We start from the raw sequence: 17,193 nt of genomic DNA, 5'->3' as shown, positions 1-17,193 counted from the left end.
AAAAAAATCAGACTTCTCAAAATTGGCTATTATATTTTTACATTCCCTAAATACCGCATGCCTGGACCATTACTTAATTAATCATTTAATTATTTATTTCCTTCTGTGGATTGAGTTTACCGCCTTTTCATGTGGCATTTACCGAACGTTTTCAACGTTTTGTGGCAAATACTGCAAAACGGCATAGTGAATTGACAGTTTCAGGATCGCATGAGATATCCAGGGAAAATGTGTTTGGACACATAAATACTGCATGCAATCTGCTTTAGTGAATGGAGCCCATTGTCACTTATAAAGGACTATATTGTACTGTTCTATAATACCACGTGCAGCATTAAGGCATCTCCAGGCATGCTATTTAACTAGTTAAGGACCGGAAGGATTTGCCCCTTTAATGACCAGGCCATTTTTTGTGATACGGCACTGCATCGATTTAACTGACAATTGCGCGGTCGTGCGACGCTGTACCCAAGCAAGTTTCCCTCAAATAGAGCTTTCTTTTGGTGGTATTTGATCACCTCTGCGGTTTATATTTTTTGCGCTATAGAAAAAAAAGAGTGACCATTTAGAAAAAAAAAAAACAATTTGTTTTTACTTTTTGCTATAATAAATATCCCAAAAAATGTAAAAAAACGAATTTCTTAATCAGTTTAGGCCGATATATATTCTTCTACATATTTTTGGTAAGACAAAATGGCACTAGGCGAATATTGATTGGTTTGCACAAAAGTTATCGCATCTACAAACTATGGGATAGATTTAGGGACTTTTTTTATTGTTTTACTAGTAATGGCAGCGATCTGCGACTTTTAGCAGGACTGCGACATTGCGGCGGACAAAACTGACCCCAGATTACACTTTTTGGGGACTAGTGACATTAATACAATGATCAGTGCTATAAAATTGCAATGATCAATGTAAAAATGACACTGGCAGGGAAGGGGTTAACACTAGGGGGCGATCAAGGCGTTAACTGTGTTCCCTCGGTGTGTTCTAACCGTAGGGGGGATGGGCTGCCTGGGACATGACAGAGATCACAGTTCCCGATGACTGGGTACAGTAGATTTCTGTCACGCCATCTGTCAGAATGGGGATCCCCCATGTTTACAAAGGCAGATCCCCATTCTGCCTCTGTACTAGGCGACCACGGGCTGACATCGAATCCGCCCGACCCGCAGGCACGCTCCTGCCCGCAACTGTGCCTGCGCGAGCTGACGTACAATGATGGCGATTCGCCCCGGAGAGCCAACCTGAGGCAGTACAACTGCAGAAGCTGGTCTTAAAGTGGTTAAAGGATTTGTGTATTTTCAATGTTGCCCTCTCCCCGCTGGCCTGTAATGTTTAAAATGATTTTTCACTTGGTATATGCTCCCCATGGCAGTGCCCAGCTCCCCTTGTCTTTTTTTCAATAAAAGATTGCCTATTAGACTTAAAAAAGACCAGAAAAAACAGCTAGTTTTGCCTGGGTGTGCTACATTTGAGGGTTTACATTGAGTTATTATTATTTGTTCAATCTCCCCAAATGTAACCATCAAAGGTTTTTTTTAAAGAATTGTTAAAAGTGGACCTTTTACATTATTACAAATATTAAACATATTACAAATCTGCATTAATAATTTCCTGACATGTCAATATAAATAGCAACACTATAACTTTTCTGAAAAAAACTGTGTCGTTTATAAGTAAAATGCAATCCTTGAGCTCCAGTGACTAAGCATAGTCTGAGATGATGCCATCAGTCAGCTGCAGGCAGGGGGGAAGCATTTCTTCAGTTTCCTCTCCCATATTAAAATAGACTGAATGCTATACATTTGTAGCTATAGTTACAAGGTGAGAGGCCGCAGCAGGGGTTGACCTGTCTCTGGCATTGGTGGACACAATCAAGAACTGCACAGACACCATGACTTTGTCATCTCTGAGTTGACATCTCAGTCCAGGAAGTAGATGCTGCCCTGGATGATGCCTAAACAAAGTTGGTGCCATCCTTCTAAAGAGAAAAGCAAATGAAGGTATTTTCAGGGGGGGTATTGTGACTATTGTAAAACATTATTGTATACATTCCTAGATGCGTTAAACGTGCACATTACTAAGTTTGCATGCACTTAAAAAAGCATATCTGATGCTACTCTAGGTTCACTTCAAGAGGTCCTTTTATTCTATCCTATTTCTTTTTAGGAAAGCGAGGAACTAGGGAATGTTTTACTCCCTATTTTTTTTTTAATTCAAGCAAAGTGCGGGGCCTATAGTAAACTGTTGGATATTCTTGTTCAGTGTCAGGAAAGGTGTGTAGAGACTGATGCATGCAGCTTTTAGTGCAATGTTTTCATAACTCCGAACAGTAGTCATGGCCGTGTGGCAGCTGTCCAATTTTCATTATCTACTCAGTGCATATGGGACCCCCATAGACCTGTTCCTGGGAGGAAGGGAACTCAGGTTTAGAATAATAAACTTTTGCATATTCATGCAATTTAAAAGCACAACTACATTTTTTAAACCATGTTATATAAGCGAACACAAATACCTCAGTGACTCCGAATCCTCCTTCTGAGTACTAATTGAGAGTATAAAGCACAGACAGTATAAAGCACAGACAGTATTCAGCACAGGTTCCGTGATCGGACATTGAATAGACTCCACGATATTAGTACAACGATCACCCCTGCTGTGCTATTGCATTCTGACAGGTGGACAACCACCCCACCAATGACTGAGAGTGCTGAATGGGAACCAGCCGGCAGACCTTTTTCGGTCATGGCCCTTCCACAGTTCAGCCAGCTTCTGTTGGACCGGCTGCCATACACACAGGCCGAATGTCAGCCGGTTTCTATTGAACCAGCCGATGCTGCCCGACATTTAGCCCGTATGTACTAGGCTTAAGGCAGTGTCAGGTGGAATCTTTTATTCTGGGCTATACTTCTAGAGCTTTTACTTGCACTGAAGCGTAACAGATTCAGCTTAATTGTACTGGTACTAGTATGATAATGATTGATTTCATTAGAGGTTTATGAGGCTGGCATTGTGCTTAACTAATTCCAAGTAAACTTAAAGTGATTGTAAAGGCTATTTTTTTTCCTATAAAAATAACAAACATGTTATACGTACCTGTCCTTTGCAGTGGTTTTGCACAGAGCAGCCCCGATCCTCCTCTTCTCAGGTCCCTCTTCTGGTGCTCCTGGCCTCTCCCTCCTGTGCAGTGCGCCCACAGCAAGCAGCTTGCTATGGGGGAACCTGAGCTGAATCACAGCTTCCTGTGTCCATTCAGACGTGGAGCCCCGACCCGGCCCTGCCCCCTCTCTACCCTGATTGACTAAATGACTTTGATTGACAGCAGTGGGAGCCAATGGTGCCATGCTGTGTCTGAGCCAATTTAGGAAGGAGAATCTCGGATGGTTGAGACACTCGTGGACATCGCTGGACAAAGAGGGACCTCAGGTAAGTGTTAGGGGGGCTGCTGCACACAGAAGGCTTTTTATCTTAATGCATAAAATGCATTAAGATAAAAAAACCTTCTGCCTTTACAACTCCTTTAAAACAGATGTAAATCCAATCACTAATATTGCATTATGGATATAAGCTTTAAGCTGGCCATACATGGATCAAAATTTGGCTGGTTCAACAGGGACTTGCCAAATTTCGATCTATATATGGGAACTGTGGTGGTATAGAAGTCAATCTACCAATCAACTTCTGTTTAACCAGCCTGTTGGAAATTTTTCGCTCGATCAGCGCTGCAGGCTATATATAGCCTGCAGCTCTGATCAGTGTATTCTGATGGTGGGGAAGTCTCCCCACTGTAAGAATACAGTGCTACAGTGGGGAGGATTCCCCCATCCATATGAAGTGTGCGGATTGGGAAATTGGGTCTGTTTTTTACGCTTAACCCCCTGGTTGAGCAAAAAAAATCTGACCTATCTAGGGCCAACTTTAATTTGTTAAAGTCTATACAAACCTTTAAAATTAAATTCTTTTTTAGTCGCTTCTAGTCTGTTGAGTATACAATTTAGTGATTTGTTATGTTTGATAAGATAAAAAAACACCTGTAGATCTTGACAGAAATCTTGTTAGATGATAATTTGCATTTACATTGTTACTATGTTCTGTGAAGACAACAGAACCACACCCCTACGTGTTATGGTGAAAAGGAGTGGGGCAGGGTTCTATAGTCCTATTGATTAGGTCTGTGATAGCACTGGAGTGGTGAAGATGGGAATTACTTCTAGTGAATATATAACAGTATAGTGGAGAAGGTTCTACCTGGAGGAGGCTAATCTACGGTCAACATGTAAAACATATAGACCTTTATCTGGTCCTAAGCATCCACCTCTCTGATCGTCATGCACAAATAGCTCAACAGATGGTGAACTATTGGATTTGTAATAAGGAGTGCCCAGTACAAATGTTCCCCTCACTTAGAAAGTCTTTTGAAATGTTTATTGGTAAAAAGCATTAGACCCAGATATTTTCATTTCTAATTCAGCCTTAATTAAGGTCTTCTAGTGTAGTCCATCTGTTGCTCAAACTCTGAAGAAGGGGGATTTTTTCCCTCCATAAAGCATTTACTGTATCTGGTACTTTTTACCAACAAACAAAGACTTTCTCAGAAATATGAAGATTTGTACTAGGTGCTCCTTACTACAAATCCAAGAGTAGACCTATCCTCTTTCTGGTGTCCAGATGCAGACAGTTGACGAGCATTGTCACTCTAAGAATAAAAGTATGCTATTGGCACATAAACACTCCAAAAAAAAAAACAAATGCAACCACCACATTTTAGGACTGATAAGCTGCAATAAATACATTTTTTGTTTTTTGATTTAGATACACTGGTAGGCATATCTGCAGGCAAATTTGACTTTTTGAATATAAATAGTGCATTGCTTTTTTGCACGTCCATTATATGCTCTTCCTGCCTGGGATTGTGAAGTTTTAATGCATTGATGCATTAAAACAGTGCTGAAATTTAAAAATGTGAAAACTGGACATCCTGGAAAGTAGTAAAACATGCAAGATGCATCCTTTGCTTTACTCTGTACCTCTGGAATCTTTATTGGAACTCACTCTTTAAAAGTAGACATCCTCATCCTTCCTTATTTCTCTCTTGTCATGTAACTTCCTGTGTCATCTGTCTGGGTTGTAGTTCCTGGCTGTTATCAGCACCGGTCATCTGGACACATCTCCCCATGCACAATAATTTCTCATGCTTGCTCATAGTTCACTACAAGACTAGCTGGTAGGAAGGGCCACTGTGTGTGATGGGAGAAAAAGGTACTCTACACATCCAACCAGCTGAATACTTGTAGCTACTGGGGAGAAGCAAAGAGGCGGCATATTAAGAAAAGTGGGGGTTGGAAAGGTAAGTATATTACCTCTTCTATCACATACAAAGTGACCTAGTGCTGACCAGGTTTTTTAATAAAAAGTGGGCCAGACACTAAGAAGATATACATGATACATGTCAGGTTATTTCACTAAGCAACCACTGTGCATCATCAAAAAAGATCCAATTACCTTCTTGAGTCAAAAAATCATCTTCTGCAAACTGATTGAAGTTACCACAAAGGCCACACGTTCTGTTAAAATGTTCTTTGGAAAACACAATTTGCACATTTCCACTCACGTCAATCTTCACCATTATCCCATGTTCGTGACTAGACATTTTGTGATATCCGGCCTCGTTTTCCAAGTATATCCCATTAGAGGCATACGGCATGGAAATGCTGTTAAAATTGATGGGAAAGCAGCCAACCATTAATGAAAACAAATGTCTTTCAATCTACCAAAACATAGAACATTCCATTCTGTATCCCTTCTAACCCTCTGAACTTGTTTATCACTGTCGCTTTCCAAGATGGCTGCTCCTCAAGCTTAAAGTACAATGAACTCTTCCAATATAGCCAGCTTCCAATGTATGATGGAGGAAGAAAATGTCTGTGTTTCTCTGAGGAGCAGTTAACCTCTTCCCTCACAGTCATAATGACTGATGACTGAAATGGAAAGACCCCTTAAAGAGCAACACAGCCATTTTTTTCAACAATCATGATATCTTTATTGAAGGATTAATAACTGAACAATGAAACAATGGCTAAATGACCATTGACATGATAACACAGTATACAGATTTAGAATACCATAGTATACAACAAGTGACCTAATATGCAGAAAACATGAATATGAATGGGGGGGGTTGCATAGGGGGAGCCACACATAGATCTGATTCCAGGCTCTTGTAACAGCCATTTTGTTTTTTAGGTAAGTAGAGTCAGCAAAAAAAAAACACAGTAGTTCGATTGGCAGAGGCGCCCAATGTGGTTTATTCAAAGGATTGGCATGAGTCATCTGCTTTAGTAAAAGATCCAATTACTTGGCGCCCCATCCATTAGGGGCACAGGGGCGCCACCTCCCTAATCCATGCTCTCGATCCCTAATCTACATGCAGGGAGCCATATGCATGGATTTCACTGTTTTTTTTTTTTGAAGCACATGATTAGAGCCTGAGGCTCTCATTGTCTTCAAAAAAGGGTGGGCTTGAGGCACAGAGCACTGCGCCCTGAGCCCACCCAGTTGTGTGTCATTAGCAAATTAATATTTGTTAATGTCTTCCTGTTTCTCCTCCTGGCCAATCAGGAAGTGGGTCCTGAAACCCGATTGGCCGGGAGCCTGAAGACCCGATTGGCCGGCGGGACAGAGAGGAGACAAGCCGCAGCTGCGACCTGGATGGGGTAATTGCCGATCGAACTGAGAGCGAGGCAGCGACCGTGGGGGGGGTGGTGGTGGTGTTCGGTGGCAGGCTGGAGCGACCGGAGGAAGTATTTGTCTCAGGTTTGTTTGCTGCCCCTTCCAACTGATGGAGGACCAGCCGCCATTAACTTTGACAATAAAACCTGGAAGCTGATTGGTTTCTGCGCAGAGCTGCACCAGATTTTGCACTCTCCACTCTTAGTAAATCAGCTCCCGAAAGAGACCACTGTGTGGAGACAGGTTTTCTAGACCCACACACTAGGAAGGTCGCGTGTTCCCCCTTGCTGGGTGACCGCTGCCTGGACAGTTGTAAGTCCATTTTGACCTTTTGTCACTTTTATTGTGATAGCATTTTTGTTTGTGACTAATCTATTACACTATAAAGGACTCTTCTGTTCCCCCTCTCTCTCTTTTTTTTTTTTTAGTGGACATTCTGAGCTATGTCAGAGACCACTGGTCAGCTCCTCAGGATCCTTCGGTCCACAATCTACCACCACACCCTAGACCTTATACAGTTTTTTAGCCTCTTATAAATGTAAGGCCTAATAATAGTCATAAGGCAGAAAGAACAAGTGATTCCTAAAGTACAAACCCCGAGGAAGTGTTCTATTTAGTTTTGGAGGATTTTCCAAAACAGGACAGAGGTAATGAGAATTTTCTCCAACTGGGACACAGACAAAAACAACGGCACATGTAAGTAGACTACGGAAGGGTTAAAACTCCTGATAGTATTCACGTTTTCCTGTCAAAGTGAAAACTGATCCCTCATTTATTATACCTAAGTCACAGGGACAGGGAGAGAGGGAAAATCTCCCCAATGGGGCGACAGACAGGCATATAAATCTGACAGAAATGTTAAGTCTTCCCAACTGTCTCCAAAATTAAATAAAAATGTATAGTTCAAACAACCAGTTTCACATTAGTAAGCACATGTATATTTGTGTATGCCCCAGCTAAATATAGCCCCATTAGTGACTTCAATAAGATGGGAACACCAACATTTTCTTTTCTTGTAATCCCTGTTTTGTCTTCCTCTTTTCCTAATACCATTGGCTACAGTTTATAGCAGGGTTTCTCAACCAGGGTTCCATGGAACTTTAGGGTTCCTCCAGAGGTTGCTAGAGGTTCCTTGAGCAATGAGCAATTTCTGCCTCCCAGATAAGTTCCCACTGACAACATTGATCTTTTTAGCTATCTGTAAGGGTGTAACTTCCCAATGACAAGGATTCCTCTGCATTGAAAGGGTTGAGAAAGGCTGGTTTATAGTTTGGACTACTCAGAATCCTTATTGTCCTACACCTGAAACTGGTTAACTTTCTGTGTCACAAAGCTTTAGGCCGTAGATTAAGTTACATGCTGTTGCATTTTATCCCTGTTATGCCTTAAAGTGGAACTTCACTCTCTCATTCAATATTACCTATTTTTAACCTTTATGCTGCTAGCATTAGTAAATAGATAGGAAAGTATATCATATTTACTTGTTTAACCACTAGCCGACCAGAAGCCGCAGTTATACTGTGGCAGGTTGGCGCAGCTGCGTAAATCGCCGTAGCTGTACATCGTTCCTTTAAGACATCGCAGCAGGCGCGCGCACGCCCACCGTGTAATCCCGGAGCCGATGCGCGCGCCCAGCGGGCGCGATGACCCCCGGTCACCCGCGATCGCTCGTGACCGAGTGAGAACTGGGATCTGTGTGTGTAAACACACAAATCCCGGTTCTCTCAGGGGAGAGGAGAGAGATCGTGTGTTTATACTAAGTATGAACACCGATCTCTCTCCTCCCCTGGTCAGTCCTATCCCCCCTACAGTTAGAACACACCTAGGGAACACAGTAAACCCCTTGATTGCCCCCTAGTGTTAACCTTTTCTCTGCCAGTGACATTTATACAGTAATCAAGCTCTGATCGCTGTATAAATTGCAATGGTACCAAAATAGTGTCAAAAGTGTTGCAGTCCTGATAAAGATTGCAGATAGCCGCCATTACTAGTAAAAAAAAAAATAATAATAAAAATGACATAAATCTATCCCCTATTTTGTAGACGCTATAACTTTTGCGCAAACCAATCAATATACATTTATTGCAAATTTTTTTTTACCAAAAATATGTAGAAGAATACATATTGGCCTAAACTGAGGAAATTTTTTTTTTTTTTCAATTTTTGGGGATATTTATTATAGCAAAAACTACAAAATATTGTGTTTTTTTTTTCAAAATTGTTGCTCTTTTTTTGTTTATAGCGTAATAAATGAAAACTGCAGAGGCGATCAAATACCACCAAAAGAAAGCTCTATTTGTGGGGAAAAAAAGCACATCAATTTTTGTTTGGTTACAACGTTGAACGACCACGTAATTGTCAGTTGAAGCATCGCAGTGCCGTATCGCAAAAAATGGCCTGGTCAGGAAGGGGGCAAATCCTTCCGGGGCTGAAGTGTTTAAACTGTCCCTTTTTTTTACATTTCTTTAATTAGATACTTCCTAGATTTCATGCCTAGGTAAATTATGCCATACATTCCAGGAAGGGAGGAGGGGTTTTCTCAGCTAAGTACACCCTTCTACTTGCATGTCTGAACTAAGGGCAGATGGATTCCAGGAAGTAAATGTTACATGAATCATCTGCCCTTATTCAAGATGACCACGGTCAGAAATGCTAGGGGGTGTTTTTCTAAGTGATTGCTCAGCAAAATAAAGCATGGAGACATTGATCCATGGATTAGTTTGCTTTAAATATTAAAAGTGAATGAAATAACACTTTTGGTTTGTGGTGCTCAGATACAGTGTGGTTCCACTTTAAAGTTCTGAAATAAAGTTCTGAAATAAAAAATTGCTAGAAGGCAGATTTTCTTGGCAGAAGAGAAATATGAAGGCTCTTTTGCCAAAACTCTTAGAAGTTGTTGTGTGTACACTGCCTGGTAATTTCCAACATCTGTAAGATGCCGAAAATGAAGCTGGGTGGCAGAAATGGTGTAAATTCTGTGTGCAACCAATGGCCAAAAGAGAGCGACAGGAGAACCCAGAAGAAGAGGTGGAGAACATGGAGCAGAGACTTCAAGCCTGGAGCAGCCAGTGCTGGAACAACTAATAGGTAAGTATGACACAATGTGCAAGTATGTTATGCATTTCACTTTCACAACTGAAAAAAAAATGTTGCAGCATCTCATAACACAAATCACAGGGAACATATTCTGTTCCTTTTACCTCTTTTCTCCTTCAGTTGCTGTTCCATCAAAAAACATATGAATGTCATAGTATTCTCCCAGATACATTGAGATGCTCTTCTTTTTACCGTATCTGTAATCCACTGAAATTGAAAAATGCCCAGCATTATTATAAAATATTCTGTTCCACTATGTGAAATATTCTGTTCCACTATGTGAAATATTCTGTTCCACTATGTGAAATATTCTGTTCCACTATGGGAATTACTGGACAGGTGTAGAGGAGCTCCCTGTTAAGCATTGGGGACATATTTTCCCTTGGATTTGTTTATCACAAATACATGGCCAAGGTGCTGCCAGCTTAAACTACTGTACATTAAATAAGTAATACATTTTTATATTGATAAATCGCTATGTGGATGAGTCAAAAGAACAAGTCAATTATTTATACATGCCTTGAAGAGAGAAGGTATGTTTATGGCAGTCTCCGGCTACCATGTAGCTGCAGTCTCCAAGAAAGTTGTAAAAGGTTCCATCAAATGTCCTAATGTGGTTTTCTCCAAAAAGACTGCATCGTGAGAGCGATGACCAATCTGGCTTTCCAAATACATCCAGTGGAGTTCCTAGGATCACAAAATGAAATAAATGATCAGATAATCCAATGATAAGAAAATATACCTGAGCCTGTCAGGGAGCTGCCGGCGCAAGACCTGGGCGTTTGCATGCGCCTATGCGCCGGCGCGCTCCTGTGCAAGCTCCTCAGCAGAATCCCGATGTTCCCAGGCGTCGGCGCGGCGCTCGGGCGTGCGCGGGTACGCGGCGCTTGTGCGCACACGCGAATGCGCGTTCGCGCGTACGGGCGCACGCGCGTTCGCGTTAGCACCGTTTTGGCGCCAAAGGACGCATAAAGGTCCCCCTGTGCCTCTGGCACATTGCTGCTTCGTCTCAGCTCTGTGATCTCTGTAACCTGCATCTGATTGACTGATTGTTCCTGATTGACCCGGCTTGTCTGACCATCCGTCTTGCTCCAATCCGACCCGGCTTGCCTGACTATCCTACTGCTCCTGCCTGATACCGTTGCCGATCTCTGCCTGCCTACTGACTCTGCCTCTGCCTGCCGTTATTGCCTGTGTTTATCTACCTGCTGACCCGGACTGTTTGACCTTGCTTCTGCCTGCTGTTGTTCCTTGCTGTTGCACCTTCAGCTTCAGCTCCAGTACTTCCTGCATCTCCAGCATCCAGCCTGCTGTCTTCAAGTCTTCACAAGATCTGCAGTCCAGCCATCCCGGTGGGATCTCTCCCTCATCTCAGCATCAGAGACTTACCTCAAACAGGCACTCCTACCCCACTGTGCTCCGGAGACCACTGTTCCCATTCCAGTGGCTCCTGAACCAGCGCTGTATGAGAGGTCTTCTCCTACAAGTCAGGCTCTACTACCAGGTACCTAACAGAGCCTATTTGAAGACTAGAGCATGAGTTATCCCAATAAAAGTTACTATGATCCTTAAGGGCCGTACACACGGGCCGAATATCGGGCAGCATCAGCCGGTTCAATAGAAACCAGATGACATTCGGCCTGTGTGTATGGAAGCCGGTCGGACAGGAGCATGGCACTTATAGCTGGCCCTCTCCCTGAGAACCTGGATCTTGCCTAGGTTAGCTTGTAAATGAGTCATATTAGTCCTTAGCAGCCTGTCAGAATATACTGTAAGCTGCTGTATTCAGACTTTCCCAACTGTGTTCATACCACATGTGTGCAGCCTTTGGTGGTATTTGAACACAGGCCACACTATGCTACATTGAGCTGCCCATGTAGTATTTTGTTTGAGCACAATTCTGTAGCTGAAAAAACTCTATATAATCCAAATGTTCATTTACATTTGTTGTTTGATATTCAATCCTGTGATGAAAAAAAGTAAGAATTCAATTGCTTGCTGATTGCAAGGCACGTTTTTTTAGACGTTACATTGGGTTCAGGTATATGCAGCATTGGATAGACGTACTATAGATGTTTTTAATCTCTTAATAGACATGTGCGATTTGTTTAGTTTATATTCGTTATTCGATAAAAAGTTTGTTTTCGGTAAACGAATCTCCGAATGGGCATAGAAATGAATAGCGACAAATCCAAATCAAGTTATGATGAAAAAAAGAAATACATTTGTTTTATTCTATACATAACAAATTCTTTGTGAATAGTTGGTTTTTAAGGAGTGGACAGCTAAACCGTGTTGGGGTCCCTCCCCAATCCATACAAGGCAATTCAGGCTTGGTATGGAATTTAAGGGGAACCCCACCCCATTTTTTTTTTAATGGCGTGGGGTCCCCCCCAAACTCCATACCAAACCCTTATCAGAGCATGCAGCCTGGCAAGCCAGGAAAGGGTGGTTGAGCAAGCACCCCCTCTCCTGAACTATGACAGTCCACATGCCCTCAACATGGGTTGCTCCCCCCAAATCACCTTGTCCCCATGTTGATGTTGTAGAGACAAGGACCTCTGGAGGGGGGGTCCCATGCAGTGTTTCTTTTGTTTTTTTTTTTAATGCCGGAACTTGTTTGTTCACATTCATACATGAGTCATGGCTGTTAAGGATACAGTGGCCCTCACTCCTTAACAACCAGCTATTCTTCACAATGAATTCCGATCGGATTTGAAAATATTGATACAAATGAATATTGGTGCATGCGCACTGCGCTCTCAATAAACGGCATGACGGCCATTGAGAGAGCTGTGCCAGAGCCTTGACATCATCGCAGCTCAGCCCGGAGCTCAGCCCGGAGCCTGTGAACCTGGAAGGAAGACTGGGTGAATATGGAAGCCCTGTCAGCGGTGGTAGCATGTCGCTGGAGGGCTTTGTTTTAAGCTAAGTCTGTCATAAAATGCTAGTATGCGATGCATATTAGCACAATATGACATTACCTACAGGGTCCCAAATTATTTTTTGCAGTTTACTACTGCTTTAATGCCCCTGTAGCTAACTATGCATCTACAGTCACTTGTATAGAGTACAAATACCTTTCCTATAAACCAGTAGTCCTGGATGTACAGTTAACTGTAGGTTCATACCGTAATTACCTGCAAGGTTTTGACAATGTATAAACGTATGAAAAGCTTCTTTTTGGGATAAATGTTGGAAGTGATGACATTTGAATACCTTGTTTTAAAATGGTGTATCGTACTAAGTTTTATCTAAAGAAATACACTCACCAAGCAATATATTAGTAACACTATACCAGTGATGGCGAACCTTGGCACCCCAGATGTTTTGGAACTACATTTCCCACGATGCTCATGCACTCTGCAGTGTAGTTGAGCATCATGGGAAATGTAGTTCCAAAACATCTGGGGTGCCAAGGTTTGCCATCACTGCACTATACTATTGCTGAGTAGGGCCCTTCCTGTGTCTCAATTCTTTGTGGCACAGATTCTACATTTTACAAACTTTCAATTGAGATTCTGGTCCATGTTCAGATTTGCAACAGATTTTTCTGCAGATTTGTCAGATGCACATTTATGCTGTGAATCTCTCATTTTGCCTCATCCAAAAGGTGTTCGATTGGATTTAGATCCAATGACAGGCCTGGTCTACCATCTGTGTGTCTGAGCAGAAATCAAGATTTTTTTAGACTAGGCTACTTTCTCTACTGTTGTAGATCAGTGCTTACAGAAATACTCAAACCAGTCTGGCACTAGAAATCTGGCCATGATAAAACTGACTATATGCAATAACATTTTCTTTTCCACATTCCGTTTTTTTATGTGAACTAAAGCTAAAGCTCCTGACTAATACCTGTATGATTTTTGCATTGCTCTGATACAAAATATTGGCTGATTAGATAAATGCATATATAAGCTGATCACAGGTTTACAGGTATTCCTAATAAAGTGCTTGGTGAGTTTATACCAATTATATAGTCATTATATCATCTGTATATATCTTACCTGGCGTCAGTAAGCAGACCAGCACTGTAACAATGACCTGCAGGCCCCTCATCTGCATTGGAAACAGTACACATTAACTGGCACATTGCTTAATAAATTTGTTATTAAAACACAGAAAACAGCTTGTGAATGGTTTATATCAAGGATATGCAATTAGCAGACCTCCAGCTGTTGCAGAACTACAAGTCCCATGAGGCTTAGCAAGACTCATGATGGGACTTGTAGTTTTGCAACAGCTGGAGGTCCGCTAATTGCATATCCCCGGTTTATATTATTGTGGTGAAATTTAGAAGTAGGAACCTATGAAAACAATATAATTAAATAGAGACAACTGGATATTTTACTTGCTAGAACCTCTGTGAATACCCTTCTAGGGCCCACTACAGTCATATTAAAGTATATACTCAGGGAATTTTTTTTTAGCTTTGGGTAGAGAAAGGAAGTGGAAACCCTGTAACATGTTATTGCTGCCCAGGGCTGTCATGGCACCAGGCGAACTGCCTGTGCATAGTTTGGTTTAAATAAATTAGAAGTTGGCATTTATGGTGAGCGGCTCTCCCTTTCTTGTTATAAACAAGTCATTATTTAAAAGTTGCAAAAGGATTTGACTTAATCAAAAATAGTAAAGGATTTTTTTTTTTTTCATGTGAACTGAGCATGACATAGTAACAGGATTTGGTACTTCTTTAGACTTTCATACAGGAACCTTTAGTTGTATGTTAAGTAGAATCACAGGGTTATAGTTAACATGGGACAATAGAGTTGGATGTACAAGGCTCGGAGAAGAGAAAGGGGCACAATATCACCCATGGAACAGAAAAATATAAAAAACCTTTACAGTCGGTGCTTGAAGGCTCAAAGTAAATCAGATTCTCACACTTTTTTTATATAATTAGCAAAGAACATGATTGCGGAATTAATACAAAAAATTGGATATTTCCAAAAATTGTAGTGTGGCATGAATTATTGGATTTTTTTTGGTAGGGAGGTGTTAATACAAATTGTCTACCCAGGGTGCAAAAATGTCCATGCCAGCAGGGTAAGTGAAGGAATGCAAACTGCATTGAAGATATACACAGTGCAATAACCACTGACATCAACATGGAACAGTCAAAGTGGTAAAAGAGGATTGGTTTTTGTGGGTTTCTGACACTGAAAGATTATTGGTTAATATGGGTTACTGTGATCTGCACATGGCTCTTGGACTTGTTAAATGCATTGTAATATATTTCTAGAGAGAAAAACTATGCAAAAAGCAAAATGTAATATATTTTCAATAAGAAATGAAAAACAGAAAAAAGTAAAAACATTTTGAAGCCCATGTAGATATATATGATGCACACAAATAATTGTTGTAATAACAATAAAAAATATCATTATTATTATTATAATTACTAACTCTTGTAGGTGCAGTGGTATAAAACATAAAATAAACAGTAGTAAAAAAATGATTTCAAGACTGTCAACAAAGTAATAATTCTCTAATAAAAAAATGTAACATAATGTAATAAAAAAAAAAATAAACATTCTGTACTGTTGTATGTTTCTATTTAAAAATGTTACATTTTTAAAGGAATTAAAGAAATAAACACTATTTTAGTCAACTAGAATACAACTAAAACTAAAATGGCATTTTAGTCAAAAGACTGTTGGGTTGATTTACTAAAGGCCAATAGAATTTACACTTTGCAAAGTGCAGTTGCACTCTACAAGTGCAGTTGCACCAGAGCTTAGTAAATGAAGTAAAGCTTCACTTTGCAAAGAATACCCAATCACGTGCAAGGAAGATTAAAAAAACAGCATTTTTGCTTGCACATGATTGGATGATGGAAGTCAGCAGAGCTTCTGCTCAATTACTAAGATCTGGAGCAACTGCTCTTGCAGAGTGCAAAGTGCACAGTTCATTTGCCTTTAGTAAATCAACCCCATGACTAAAACGAAATAGAAATTTGATGTCAAACTTAACACTGGTTATATATCACAACGACTAAATCTGTGTCTGTAGTGCATGTTCAAACCTTAATACCAGAAATAACAACATGTAATTTGATTTTTACTCCAGGAGTATATAATGAGTTTGGAAATTGTGGAGAAATGCTTAAAAATGCACTACAATTGCACCAAAACCATTCAATTTAAGTAGACAAAAATGTACTGGGGATTTTAGTACACTAAAAGTTAGGAGATTTTAGTCAACTAAAATACACCTAGAGCTAAAACAATTCAGATGACTAAAATATGACAAAATAAAATGGCATTTTAATCAAAAGACCATGACTAAAACTAAATTGAAATTTGACGTCAAAATTAACACTGGTGAAATTTTTTTTTTTTAATTCTCAAAATTTATCAAGCAGTTAACAATCCAATCAGTCTCAAAAAATGCTTTTCTGAATTACCTTGACGTGTATGAGATGAGAAAACTCCAAACAAAATGACAAAACAAATGCTCTCTAGTAGCCCATAATTTCCATATGACTGAAGAATCTATGCTTTGACTGCTGGACTACACAGTGGTCACTGAGTGCTCTGACATCTTATGTATACTGAAGGCAGGAACTTTTGTTCATTAAAAGGAAAGATAACTTGGCCAGTGTTACATCCGTCCAAATCAAAACACAATGGTGTAAAACCGCTATCAGGGAAATCAGTTGGCTTAATTGCCAGACGGGAACAATGAAAGGAAACGACCAAAAGAAAAAAAAAAGTTCACGAGTGATTAGACTTTGAAAGATTTTATGTGAGAATTCATTGCTATGACTGATGATGAGCAAACAAAAAATGGGATTGTGGATCTTTGACAAAAGTTTTGTTTTGTTAACAAGAATGTCATTTCAAAAAGATGGGTTTTTTTTAATATAAATTATTCTTTAAATCCCATTTAGGAATAATTGTTTCCAAATTACCAACAATTATGTGAGCATTCATTGCTAAGACGAGCAAGCAAAAATTCGATTGTGGTATTTTGACAAAAGAGAGTTTTTGTTTTTGTCTTGTTAAAAAGGATTTAATTAAAAAAAAAGATGTTTCATTAATATTATACAATACTTTTTAAATTCCATTTAGGAATTAATTTTCTCCAGCTTTCGAGCAACTATGTGAGAATGCATTGCTGATGATGAGCAAACAATAATGGGATTATGGAGCTTTGACTAAATAATGTTGTTTTTTTTTTTGTCTTGTTAACAAGAATTTCATCAAAAAAAAAATGGCTCCTGATACGCTGCCAAGTTCAATATAATAAAGAAAGTAGGAAGCCACACACCTTGCTTTAAATATGAACATTAGTTTTGATGGTGAAGTAAATACATTTTAATGCATATTTAAAACAGGGTGTGCAGCATCCAACTTTCTC

General features: G+C 40.2%; 1 protein-coding gene across 1 annotated transcript in view; it reads right to left on the bottom strand.

Moving 5' to 3' along the window:
• VWF (von Willebrand factor) overlaps positions 1 to 16,402 on the bottom strand; it is a 363,569-nt gene extending 347,167 nt beyond the window's left edge. The window contains exons 1-5 of the mRNA XM_073621285.1: positions 16,238 to 16,402; positions 13,839 to 13,890; positions 10,351 to 10,518; positions 9,936 to 10,038; positions 5,509 to 5,717 (exon numbers count right to left, since the gene is read on the bottom strand). Coding sequence (XP_073477386.1) covers positions 5,509 to 5,717; positions 9,936 to 10,038; positions 10,351 to 10,518; positions 13,839 to 13,890 — 532 coding nt within the window. The 5' untranslated portion in view covers positions 16,238 to 16,402. The remainder of the gene's footprint in view (positions 1 to 5,508; positions 5,718 to 9,935; positions 10,039 to 10,350; positions 10,519 to 13,838; positions 13,891 to 16,237) is intronic.
• Between the last annotated feature and the right edge of the window lie 791 nt (positions 16,403 to 17,193).

Source organism: Aquarana catesbeiana, linkage group LG03 (genome assembly GCF_042186555.1).
Source record: "Aquarana catesbeiana isolate 2022-GZ linkage group LG03, ASM4218655v1, whole genome shotgun sequence".
NCBI classification, from domain to species: domain Eukaryota; kingdom Metazoa; phylum Chordata; class Amphibia; order Anura; family Ranidae; genus Aquarana; species Aquarana catesbeiana.
Note: the sequence above shows the minus strand (reverse complement) of the source record. Positions and strands in the feature narration are given on the sequence as shown.